The sequence below is a fragment of the Pollicipes pollicipes genome, unplaced genomic scaffold (genome assembly GCF_011947565.3).
Source record: "Pollicipes pollicipes isolate AB1234 unplaced genomic scaffold, Ppol_2.1 Scaffold_7231;HRSCAF=8579_pilon_pilon_pilon, whole genome shotgun sequence".
Taxonomy (NCBI): Eukaryota; Metazoa; Arthropoda; class Thecostraca; order Pollicipedomorpha; family Pollicipedidae; genus Pollicipes; species Pollicipes pollicipes.
This window is the reverse complement of record NW_023597034.1, coordinates 42199115-42212370: the sequence shown is the minus strand read 5'-3', so window position 1 is coordinate 42212370 and position 13256 is coordinate 42199115. Positions and strand designations below refer to the sequence as shown.

Below are 13256 nucleotides of genomic sequence, written 5' to 3'. Positions count from 1 at the left end.
CACACATGGCTACCACCCATTTTTTTTTTTATTTCTGTCCAGTGCATTGGGCACGGAATCAACCAAGCCGCTGCCTTCGAACTATCCAAACGTAACGATGACGCCCGGTCCTTACGGCTTGGGGTTGAATCTAAGTTCAAAGTGACCAGCAATCCAACCACGTGCATACAACCCAAGAGGGCATGTCTGTGTACTATTTAGCCACTCCGCTGAATCAGCGGTGTGAAGGCGAGGTGTTCACTGTGCGGCGGCCCGGCGCCGTGTTCCCCGCCATCCTCTGACCGCTGCGGCGGACACTGACCAGCGGCCAGTCCGGTCTGGCCGCCGGCATACGGTGTATACGGCCAGTCCGGTCGGGCCGCTGACTCGGGGAGCATTCACCGCAGCTGCTCCGAGAACCTCCGCGGCGCTCCGGCATACGGTGTATTCGGCCTTACATGTTACAGTGCGCGGCCGTCCAGGCTTATACGTATAAAAATGAACGAAGATACCATCGACATGTGCTACAGCGGATCCAGTTGATTGTCCGGACAGCTCCCGTTAAATGTACCCAAGCCAGATATCCGGCTCTAGACGCAAGGTCTAGCAAGACACCGTAGTATTGAACACAGGCCCATGAAAGACAATGACGAGGCAGCCAATGGCGAATTTCTGATCGGAAGCATTTTCGTATAAAGTGGAATGGCAAATGATATGAAATCACGAGAAACGGAGAAAGCAACACAGTTACGGAAACGGGCATGCATAATCAAGTCCGGGATTAATAGCACACGGTCAATGGAAGCAATTAATGCAGCAAAAGCTACACAACCAAAGCAGACTTTGGGACGCCAAACCGCACGGCCCATCAGTTTCGGAAGTTTGGGAGACACAGCGCGTCGGTGGCACCACCGGCTCTAGCCAGCGGGGCCGGGACCGACCCACGTGGCGGACCGTACCGGCTCGCGTGGACACAGCACCGGCCTCTCCAGGCGCTCCGGCTAGCGACCAGGTGCAACCAGACGGTCCAGCGCAGCGCACCGCCAGTGGTGCGGCCACAACCGCAGTCCAAGTCGTCCCTGCCTCCACGGCGGCCGGTCTTCTCCGTCGCCGCCGCGGCGGCGGCGACGGCGGCTGGCAAGGCGACCGCAGCGCCCCCAGCGCGGCGACGGACGCGCCGCCTACTGGCTGCTGACCGACTGCAGCGAGGTGGTACTGCTCTGCGCGATCTGCGCCTGCATCCGGACCAGCATGTCCTGCATGCGCCGCAGCTCGGCGTCCTTCTCCTGGATCATGCGGTCCTTGTCGGAGAGGTCGTCGCCGGCGGCGGCGGCGGCGGCAGCGGCGGCCGGTCGGCCCTGGCGGGACGTCTGGCGCGCCAGACGCTCTGAACGGTAGTTCTCGTAGTGACTGTCGTGCGTCATGTCCTCCAGGTCCTGGAAAACGCAGCCTCAGGTCAGTGGAGGGCCGTTCCAGCCAGGCAGTTCGCTCAGCCACATTCTTGGACAGGTCGGAACCATCCGAAACGGCGATATTTTGTCTACGAGGAGGCGACTCCGCGCCGCTGCGCGCGGAGTCGCAAGCCGAACGGCGCCGAGCCGTGCCGAGCCGTGTGCCGCGTCCGCCCCGCCCACCGACCCCTCTCACCTGCATGTGTGTGATGAGCATGGTGCGCAGCTTGATGAAGTCGCAGTGGTTGGGATCCTCCACGTCAATCACGCCCCACGGGTACTGACGGCCGCGGATCTTCTTCCCTGCCGAGCGATGCCGAGCGTCAGCCGCAGAAAAGCTTACCGCCGCTCGGTCGGGGGTGGGAGTGGGGCCGGAGGGGGGGGGGGGGGGGGGGGGGCAGGCAGGCCCGGCCCGACCAGCCGGCAACCACGCATTACGAAAGGAATGCTCTGTGAGTTTTTCCGAATTTCATTTGTCATGACGTTTGATACTTTCAACTAGCATATTCATCAGCTCAGTAAGGGGGGGGGGGGGGCGTTTGGCCCGTCGAAGACCACAGGGTTTAAAAACAAGCGACATGTAAAGTGTCGTCCACGTCGCACCATTGGGCACAACATGGAGAATATTCGGCTTTTTCGGACCTAACCAGCCGAACGAGCGTCGTCGCTGAGTCTATGTTCGTATTTTCGTCCGCAGCTCCACTTCACTCATTCCGCGCGCGTAACCGCAGCCACAAAATACGGACGGACCTGCCGCTGTCGCGCACACGCACACATCCACACCCACATCCACCAACACCCACACCCACACACACACACACACAAAGGTGCACAGAACGTGTTCCGCATCACCTCCCCACAGAAACACGTTCCGGGTGCTGACTGAGGTGCCGCCATACGGTGACTGGCCTTGTGACGCACCCGGCGGGCCTGTGACCGCAGCCCGTGCCGGGTCCCACTCACCCTGGACCTCGATCTGCTGACTGCTGCCGCACACGGCGAACGGCATGGCCGCCTTCAGCTGCTTGACCTGAGGCAGGGCACAGTGCGGCGTCACAGTCCGGGTCAACGTCAGGGCACAGAGCGGCGTCACAGTCCGGGTCAACGTCAGGGCACGGAGTGGCGTCACAGTCCGGGTCAACATCAGGGCACGGAGTGGCGTCACAGTCCGGGTCAACGTCAGGGCACGGAGTGACGTCACAGTCCGGGTCAAAGTCAGGGCACAGAGCGGCGTCACAGTCCGGGTCGACGTCAGGACACAGAGCGGCGTCACAGTCCGGGTCAACGTCAGGACACAGAGCGGCGTCACAGTCCGGGTCAACGTCAGGACACAGAGCGGCGTCACAGTCCGGGTCAACGTCAGGACACGGGACACACATCACGACACAGCTCTGTCAACAAGACCCTGGTGGACCTCTGCCCGACGGCCACGCTAGCTATACATTCACGCTACTCACCCACACGGCATTATACACCTACACGGTGTATGTGGGCCACAATAATCCTACCGCGATTTCCATAGCGACATGACAATTCCAGGCCCTTGCCTTGCTCCTCTGCCCGCCTGCAATTGTTATGGCCTCGCTCATCTCCACTTATTACATCATAAAACCTCCGACAACTTCGCGCATTCAGCCCGCTGGGACCAAACCCACTCCGTGTGTTGTATGGCATGGAGCCGCCAAACCTCGGCATGACAATCCAAAACCCTAGCACATACGGCACCGTCAGTGTGAACTGGAAACGAATATTCTTACACCCGGCGGTGTTGACGCTGTTTTTCAAGCTGGAACACAGCGTGTCCGGAGTAGTTTGGAAAATGTAGATATTTAGTATTACACAAGAGCAGCATTGTGCCTGGTGTTAGACACCCACCAACCCATCATTGGGGTCTCTACAGGCTGCTGACCCCTTAAGGCGCACATTATACTGTCACTAACGCCGCGCACGAAGTCGCATCCTTCACAACTTGATTCGAAAATAGTTAAAAACACCGGGACAAACTTACCCCTAAACGCGCAAGATAACATAATCCACTATGGCCAAAACAGGAAGTCCACCCTGATTTAGACGGCACACATAGTGTGAGCACCAGTCTCGCGCCGTTTACTCATCACACGGCTCCTCTCTTTCCGTATGAGTGCCGTTTACTCATAACGGTCCCCGCAAAACCAACGCAAGCTTTCTCCTGGATCGCTCTGTTCCCCGTCCTTGCTCGTCCCCGTCACCCTAGTTGTGCCCCCGTCGACCCTTCTTGCTGGTCCCCGTCACCCCATCTGTGCCCCCGCCTCCCCCTCATCCCGTCTGTGACCCCCCATCCCCCGGCACGCTCCACATCTGACTCGCCGCGTGACGTGCCGTCTGCGCTCCCGGTGTCGGTCTCACCTGCTGCTTGTACTCCTCGTCCTCGTCGGTGTCGCAGTCGGGCAGCTGGTAGACGCGGATGCCGTGCTCGCCTATCTCAGCCCGTAGCCGCACCTTGAGCCGCTCCATCTCGGCCTTGGTCAGCGTGTCCGCCTTGGCCACCACCGGCACCAGGTTCACCTGGCGCCGCAGGTCACACGCGCAGGCGTCACAGATGCTCCGCCACCTCACGGCACAGATGCACACAGACATGGACAATCACAGACAACCGCAACTCGCCAGCCTTAACTCCATGCCTGTGCAGGTGGGACGAGCGGGAAGCGGGAAAGGGAGGGAAAGCCCATCGACTTTTCCAACTCTATTTTCTCGATCGTTTAGATATCTTGAAATTTCCGTTTTTCCTCACCCTGGGCCGCTTCGATTATCTTGAATTTTCTGTTTGTTTCTGGCCATCTGTTTTGCGGATACCCTCCAGATTGCAAGACCCCAAATACAGTCAATGACAGGCCTTAGAGGGGGAAGGCCCAAGCAGACATGTCTGAGGAAATCTACATTATTTCCGTGCGCAGGATTTAACGCAGCACAAGCTCGCTTCCTTGAAATGATGTTTTCAGATGGTATTTGGCGATGCGTAAGAAAATTGTCTTACGATGACGACGGAGAATCCCGTGAACGGAAGGCGGCGACACTCTGCTTTTATGTCGCGAGGGAAGATGAATTTACAGATGCGCCGCCTGCTTCAATTTGGCAATGAAATCATGAACATGAAAGATACCAAGTTACAGGGGGCTTTACACATTTTCCTTTACTGTCAAGATAGTTATTTGGACTTGAAGCTTCCTGTCAAATAATGCAAGGGCCGGGACACAATTTATGTGGCACATAACCAACCGGCAGGTCCGCAGCTACAAAAGCATGAGGGAAAGTAATTAAATACAGTATGCTCAGAATGCAGCGCACTTTTCCTGTGGAGCTCAGACACCACAGAAACCCATTCCTATGTGTCTTGGTGATAGCTGCAGAAAGCCTGCTGACTTCTCCAACCCACTGACACAGAGTCTAGGTGACAATTAGCCAGCACAGGTCGCACCAGGAAGCGCAAAACGCACCGGAGGTGTGACAGCGTCACGCGATTTCGACTCCGTCAAAACCAAGCCGTAACATACATAGCGTTCAACTTTAGGCCCTGAAGACACACCGACGCAGCTACTGAGGCGAGCATTCGCATTACAACGTATAATGGCGCCAGAGCGTACTGAACGACGCGGATCGGAAACCGACCTTGTTGTGCAGCATCTTCATGAACTGGACGTCGAGCGGCTTCAGACCGTGGCCGGCCGGGTTGATGAAGTAGAAGCAGCAGTGTATCCGATTGTCGATAATGTTCCGCCGGTTGAGACCGGACTCGTCCTTGAAGTACTTCTCGAACTGGTCGTCTATGTACTGCACGATGGGCTTGAAGCAGTCGGTGTTGTCGATGGCGTCGCCGTAGCCGGGCGTATCTGCCGACAGCGCACCAACGCGCTCAGGAGGCGGCAGACCAGAGGCGCGCGCCCTCCCAGCGCCCCCCGGCGCCGCACGTGCGCGTACGCACGCACGCAAATGCACAACGCACACACACACGCACACGCACACGCACACACGCACACACACACACACGCGCGCGCGCGCTGAAGCCCGTACCCGGCACGTTTCTCACGTGAGCAGCATATCGTCGCAGTTGTAGGCCGACGCGCCCATCAGCGCTCGGCGCGGCAGACATGCGGCTGCCGCGCCGAGCCCACGACCGCAACACTCGGCGCCGGGGCAGCGCGCGCGGCCGACCCCGGCCGCCGGCGCCGCGGCCGACGCACCGACGACCGTCAGCCGCAGTTTGACGTCGCCGCGGACTCACCGACGACCGTCAGCCGCAGTTTGACGCCGCGCTCCTCGATCTCCACCGTGGACGCCTCGATCTTGACCGTCCTCTTGGTGACGTCGGACGCCGCCGGCACCTGGCAGAAGCAGCAGCACACGGCTCTTTGCCCGTTCGTATTGAAAATATCGCTCGATAAGCGTACAGAAAAATGTGCTGAATGCATACACAGGTCACAAAGTCGTCGCCTTCAGAAAAATCCGCCGCTTGTACGGTTGCTGTCCTCAGGAGGCGCGTATCAAGAACGAGCCGGCAGATCACGAGGACATGTGGCCGCGCAGTTCTCCGTGTTCCAGCGGCAGGTCCCAAAACACTCACGTCCACATCAGTCAATGTATGGCGAGGACAGTGTAGTCAGGGAGTGACAGGCGCCAATCAAGTACTTGGACAAACAGGGAAAACGCAGGATCGGACATCTTAACTGCGGGTGGGACCTCGGAAGTGTACGGAAGTCTCCTTGTAATAATGAACGCAAGACATTTCATTGGTACGGCCAAAGGCCAAGGCGTAAAAGAGCACTGCATTGAAAAACGGGAGCATTGAGCGCGAAGCCAGGCATCTGCATAAGAACGAGTTCCCGCACACGGTAACGGTTTTGGACGTCTGCGTCAAGCACTCTGGTGGTCCTGAGTCATATCATGTAAAGAAGCGACACAAGTGGGAATGTATGCAGGCACAGTTGTTCATTATGTCTACACACGTTCATCAAGAAAAGTCGTGATGATGAGATTGATATCTTCTGGCCGGACTTGGCCCACCACCGGCCAGAAGACATACATTGCATTTAGAAAACCTACAAATGGATACGTAAGCAGGTAAAAACACGTGTCGACAACCCTCACCAGCTTCCAAAGTAAACTTCCAGGCACATTTTGGTAAATACCATGAAATATGCATGTGCAACGGCGGCTGAACGCGGGAATCGAATGGAAACTACGACTTAGTTATGGGAGAGCCGTGGGGGGGGGGGGGGGGGAGGGGGAGGGAGTGGAAGTTTGCCTGAGATCGATGGCCAACAGACGTCCGCGGCTGATAGAGGCTTAGCAGTACCACCGGAACCTGATACTGATTACAAAGGCTGTGCGGCAGAAGGCAGGCACCATGGATGTTGGCATGTCCGTCTTGACAAACAACCATCAAACACCAATACACAGCAACACAGATGAATGGACGCATCAGTCTCAGAAAAAGATAGTTTGCATGAAATGACAGCTGAACTAACCCTTAACGAACATTGGACATGCAAACTTGACACACGCTGCCCATATTAACACCTCTTCGCATAAGTATCATTGCTGTCAGGCTTTTGACTAGCTTATGTCCTTGCAGCCACTGAATCTACCGTCGTGCAGACTGGAGCAAAACAGTGCAATTTTTACGCGCTATTTTCTTTGCGTAATGGCATGGAACTGTGCATAACTATGCAAATTGGTAGCTATACAAAGCTAAAACTGCAGCTCCTATAATTTGTTCCGGATACTGAGGCTGCTTTACCAATATAGTACAGTAGGCTTAAACATTTCGATACTTCATTAGCGGCCACTTAACAGAAACGACGAACAAGAACACACCATACTGCCGAATTAACGTTTTGAAACTGTCCGAAGGATGTTCTACTTATGCAAAAACAACACAGACAATGGCACATGAAAACGACAATGGCACGTGAAAGTTCCTCAGTGTAGGTACTAGCCGCATACCAGATGTCTAACAGACAGCAATGGCCGATATGGTCCGTCGTCTCGCCCGTTGTCAGTATGGTCCGTCCTTCACGCGCCACGCGGGCCCTCCGCCGGCTTACCTGTCGCTCCGGGTAGAGGTCGGTGAGGAAGAGACTGTTGACCAGTGTGGACTTGCCAAGGCCCGACTCGCCAACCACCATCATGGTGAACTCGAAGCCCTTCTTGACGGACTTGCGGTGCACTTGGTTGGGCAGGTTGGCGAAACCCACATAGCCAGGCACCTCAGGGTTGCTGAACTCCGTCCTGCTCCCCATCTTCTGCAAATCCAGCGGCGACTCTCATGCCTCGTTCACCTTTCAACGTCACCAGTACAGCTGCCCCATGGAAAGTGATTATTGAGGACGTCATCTCAACTTTACCAAACAGTTTACTGACGAAAACAAAAACGTGAAATATCTCGACATATCGATGTTCCATCTTATATAATATTGAATAATACAAATGGATATGAGACAAAACTCAACCAAAGATCAATTGAAATCTAAGTGGCATGGTTTTGTGTTGCTTGATTAAATTGTGCCTTTCAGTGACTGCAAACCACTTCAGAACTGAATGGTCCATATAAAAAAGGACGTGGAGAGAGACCGCCGTCATCCTATGCTAACCCAAACTCTACGGACTCCAGTACAATGCAGGGAATATACGCCTAGATAGGGCCGCTACATCATATTGTATTGTCTTGCACTTAGCCAGGTCCATCCACATTAGTTGGGCTATTTTTAGACATTGGTAGCAGGGACATGGGCAATCCTAGCGCGACAAGCGTCACACGACACAGAGAGACATGTACAACAGGTAAAAATGTCAGGTTCTTTGAAAAATGTCGCGAACACGGGTCTTGAACTAAAACGAGGTATGCCCGCGAGGCACGAGGCAAGAGGCAATGCTGTTGAGGATGCCCCGCTCGTTGTGCACACGCGCCGCTCGGTAGACGTATGCTCTAGTGGCGCGTGCCACGCTCGTTGTGCACACGCGCAGCTCGGTAGACGCATGCTCGCGTGACGCGTGCCCCGCTCGTTGTGCACACGCGCAGCTCGGTAGACGTATGCTCGAGTGGCGCATGCCACGCTCGTTGTGCACACGCGCAGCTCGGTAGACGTATGCTCGAGTGACGCGTGCCGCGCTCGTTGTGCACACGTGCAGCTCGGTAGACGTATGTTCGAGTGACGCGTGCCGCGCTCGTTGTGCACACGTGCAGCTCGGTAGACGTATGCTCGAGTGCCGCGTGCCGCGCTCGTTGCGCACACGTGCAGCTCGGTAGACGTATACTCGAGTGACGCGTGCCCCGCTCGGTTTTTTATGGCTGTAGATGAGCTGAGCACGTACAGTCTCTGCCTTCCCGTAGGCTAAGACTTTGCGTAAAAGGCAAAAGTCGAGGCAGCCAATGAACCTTTGGGCACTAAGCCGCTAAGACCGTCCTAGAACATCCAACACAAGGTTAAATCTAAGTCACCCAGAAAACTCACACACTGCGAAGTTAAAACACTTCCTGCAATTTGGTAATAATTGTGCTGTTCGTGCTCCCATAAACTTGAAAACAGTAACAAGTACTTAAGAGCACAAGCACGTCAATGATGAGTGGCAGAACATTAGCAGGCACCACGTGTTTGGCATTTAGGAGAGTGACAAGGATGCCAATAAGCAACTAGTGGCATGGCTCATGTGCAGCCCCCAGGACGGTGCAGGATCATGACCACGCCTAGATTTGTCACGCCATGTGAGCATCGGAGAGGCTTTCCAGAAACATGACAGTGGGTGACTCACGTATCTGGCTGAGCTGGCGCCTGTCTCCACAAACAAAAAGTTCCGTCTTATCAGCGTCAAACGTCAAACCATGTTGGAGAAACCAAGTGCACACTGTGCCTGGGACAGTCTCCAAAGATCGCCGCAGACTGGCCGCCTGCTGCGTGGTTCAGTTACGGCGATCTACGTGTCTCAGCGTAACGGGCTACTGATACACGAAAGCCGCCGATTTCACATGGCATGGGACGTAAGGTCATTTGTAGCAATGTGTTACAATGATGGGCCTCAGACAGGGAACCTGACAAGTAAAGACAGTATGGTGTAACAGGCTAGTGTTTTTACAACTCACACTTGATGTGCATGGCCCTCCATATGACCTTTAAACACCTGATGGACATTGGGAGTAACTGCTGTCTGGTAAGGACAATGGAGTAGTTCATCACCTAAAAATAACGGCTTGGATCTATAACTGTGAGCAGCATCACCTCAAAAAGGTCCATCTCATGCAGAATTTTGTCAGTAACAATGAAAACAGCAGTACAGGTCGAGTGACGTTTCATGAATCTGTACTGCCCAGTGCTAAAAAGGCTTTGGTGCTCCAGATAAGACATGAGCTGCTGATGACAGAAGCATTCCACAATTTTGCATATGAATGGAACCGGCATCATGGACCTAACAATTGATGCAGCACATGTCTTTCTTTTTATGGAGTGACATCATGACGGCACTTTTCAGCCGGCAGTTTCCTGGCTGATATTGTGCAGCACTACAACTGCTAAAAGTGGAAATGGTAGCCTGAAAAACCATCATGCAGATTCCATGGACAACTTCAAAAAATCCAGGGACCCAGTCCTTGTTGGCAAATGGAAGTCTAGACATCACCTCTGGTCAGCCCGCTTGACCTGTGGGATGCATATCTGGGCCCTTATCCTCACACCCAAATAAAGTGTTCTGGGGATCAACCCTGGCATCATGCAAGCAAGTATGGGGAGCCAAAGCAAGGCTTCTAGTTTCAAAACTGAACCCAAGCCAAGACAATGACATAAACTTGAAGTTGGGAGTGAAGCTGTCAGCTTTAAAGTTTGAAACTGGGAAGCTGCTATTTCTAGCCAACTTTGAAACCAATGGCTGCATTTTTGCACACCAGAAGCTCAGCTTAAGCCAAATCCAGGGGTTCATATTTGGGAAATGCTAAGTCAAAGCCAAAGCCAAACACCCCCTATTGCTTCAGTTTGAAATCATATCAAAGCAAAATGGACTGAATCCTGTGGACAGCACTGGTTTGAACAGCCCAAACCGGTTTGGTATCCCCTAAAGCTGTGTGGAATCAGGACACCCTTGTGGAGTGTGGTGTGCTGCAGGAGACACCAATTGTGGCATCATAATGAAAAAGGGCAAACAAAGCTATTGAATGTTAAGTTAGCATTGAGTCAAACCCATAGTCATAATCTGTTTAAACCTGTATGAAATGAAACCAAAGCCACATAGTAAAACAGCACAAAGCTATTGAAGGTTAAGTTGGCATGGAGTCAAACTCATAGTCATAACCTGATCAAAATCTGTATGAACTGAGACCAAAACCAGCTCTTAAAAGGGCTGTGAAGCTGCTGAGGCCAAAGCCAAATGCAAATGTTTTGAATGGCACAAAATCCAAACAGCTCAAACCTAGATTAGACTTCAGGCCAGCCAGTCAGGCCAAGCCAACCCAATCACTGGTAAAACAGCCAAAAGCTGAAGTAAAACTGGAAGCCATTCAGGGGAAGAACTGTGGCTTCAAATTGGTAACAACAAAGCCGAAGTCAAAGCTGACTTTGTCACCACAGCTGCCTGCCTGCAGGTGCCATAAATTCATTATCAATGCACCTTTTGTGTAATTATATTCCAGATTCTTTCATGAATTTCTATGGAGTATTGGATAATTATAACTGGTCACAGACTCAGAATCAACTTGGTGACAATTTGTGATCTTCCTTGAGCCCAGTGTGATCTTCCTTAAGCCCAGCATCAGTATGGAAGCAATGGACTTTACCACCAGCAAGTTACATTACATTGATTACCAAGGTAAAAGGTGTGTAGTGGGTAGAGTCAACCAAACCACAATAGACGTGATGGACCCTTTTGGAAAAAACAAGTGTTTGTGTCACATGTTCTGGCTTGCATCACATGGGGCCCACAAAATGCTCATTTTGTGCAGTCAAGCAATAAATAAAAGTGCATCAAGGCACTAAAGCTGAGTACCTAACCAAACAAGACAGTGAAGAAGTTATATTGCAGTGAATTGCTACCCTGACCTATGGGCCCACAACACTGACAAGAGTGCAAACAAAGGCATGACAGAAGAAGAGTGGGAAATTTACCTCTTCCCTGCTTGAGGGGTTCAGTTTGTTTATTTGTAGATAATTTTGGGGGTTAGGGAGAGAATACAACAGTAGCTGCTGGCACTGGCAGCCAATACAACTTGGCCAGTTAAAGCAACATCATTAGCTTGTGACCTGATCAGGACCTGATCAGGGTGTTAACCTCCTTTAAATTTGGCCTAAAGGCTGGGTAAAAAGAAACATGTGATCCCATACCAGACTGCAAAAAATACACACTATGCTGAGGATGCCAGACACAGCAGTGACATGATGGCAACCATTTAAGTGCAGATACAGTGCAAATGTCAGAGCTCCAGCAGATGCAGCCAGCCACAACCGATTTCTGTGCATAGGGAGCAAATTTTTCAAGGAATTATGATGTCACACAGGTAACTTCTGACACAAATACTCACAAGACATTTTCTACCCAAAATTAACTGCAAATTAAGCACTTTTTGGCCAGACCTGACTTCAACACACTTAAGGGTGAGCTTCAGCACAGTATTGTCATGCATTCGTCCAAATCACAGGAAAATCCTTTAACCCATATGCCATGACAGTTCAAAATAAGAGTAGTTCTTATTTTTGCTAGACTCGTATCATGACCACGACTCAAAACACAAGGTGCACTCATCTGCAGGCGAGTCTGGAAAATTTAAAACACAAACAAACTGGCCGGGGACCCTTAGCCTATGTCCTTCCTGGATACTTGACTTGCCTTGCCTTCCTGGTGCGTGGCAATTCCTACCAGAGAAAGGAATACGTATCCACTGCTATGCGAGGTGTGGTCAGCCAGTCAACGAGCCCCTTCAATCCACCGAGCGCGCTTGGCTGACGGGCGCAACGGGCGTTTCCAACTTTGTAGACATCTCCGGCGCACGCACTCGGCCTGCATATCTTAAAATGTCAAACCATTTAAGCGTGAGTGACTGAAATGCTTCACGGGCGTGGTACACACACTCAAAAACAATATTAGCTACATTAGAGACTACTCGCTGGCACGAAGGCAATAGCCGGTCTGATCGGTCAAATAGATCCGTAAAATCTCTCAAAATCCTCAAACCGGGAAACGTCCTCAAAACTGGGAAGTGCTCTCTCAAACTGGGAAATGATAGCGCAAGGGGAAGTAGTTTTGCAGTGCATTGAGGGGGACAGGGAGTGACCAGCGAAAAATTACTCACTCGACCGAACAGTTCTCTCTCCGGATTTGGGCCACACCCCATTCAGGGTTATGAAGGCTGGTACCGAAGGTGAGGGGGAGGAACTGAAGCCCCCCTCAACTGAATAGAAAGCCACTCTTCTGGCCGAGCAGCAACAGTGGAGATCGCAGGCAAGATCGCGCAAAAAGAACTCGCCCTAAACATTTTATTTAAAAAGCGGGGTAAGACGGAACGGGACATCCCTTTTTCGCCAACGTGTGGAAAGCTTTACAGTGATATGGCTTGTAACTTTTGTGCATAGTGCACACGACCATGTAGCCGGCTCCAGTGTCGTGCTCAGCGTCTGGCGTGGGACGCAGGACATTTGGCACGCAGTGGTCATGCGGCATCTCGAAGACAAAAGTCTTCCTATATGCATGCGAAAATGTACAACACAAGTAGGAGAACCATCAAAACGTCCATAATCGTAGCATCCAGTGTCCATGTCATCCATAATCGCCACATCCGGCCATCACAATATTCAAAAAGCGCTCAGTCCGTGCCCA

The 13256-nt window shown here is 52.6% G+C and overlaps 1 protein-coding gene across 1 annotated transcript; it reads right to left on the bottom strand.

Moving 5' to 3' along the window:
* Positions 1-408: 408 nt before the first annotated feature.
* Positions 409-12419, bottom strand: Septin1 (Septin 1). Its single transcript, XM_037233304.1, has 8 exons — positions 12270-12419; positions 7511-7708; positions 5689-5788; positions 5076-5296; positions 3816-3974; positions 2394-2460; positions 1627-1733; positions 409-1415 (listed from the first exon to the last, which is right to left on the bottom strand). The coding sequence occupies exons 2-8, from the start codon at positions 7703-7705 to the stop codon at positions 1161-1163; spliced, it is 1104 nt and encodes a 367-aa protein (XP_037089199.1). The 5' UTR covers positions 7706-7708; positions 12270-12419; the 3' UTR covers positions 409-1160.
* Between the last annotated feature and the right edge of the window lie 837 nt (positions 12420-13256).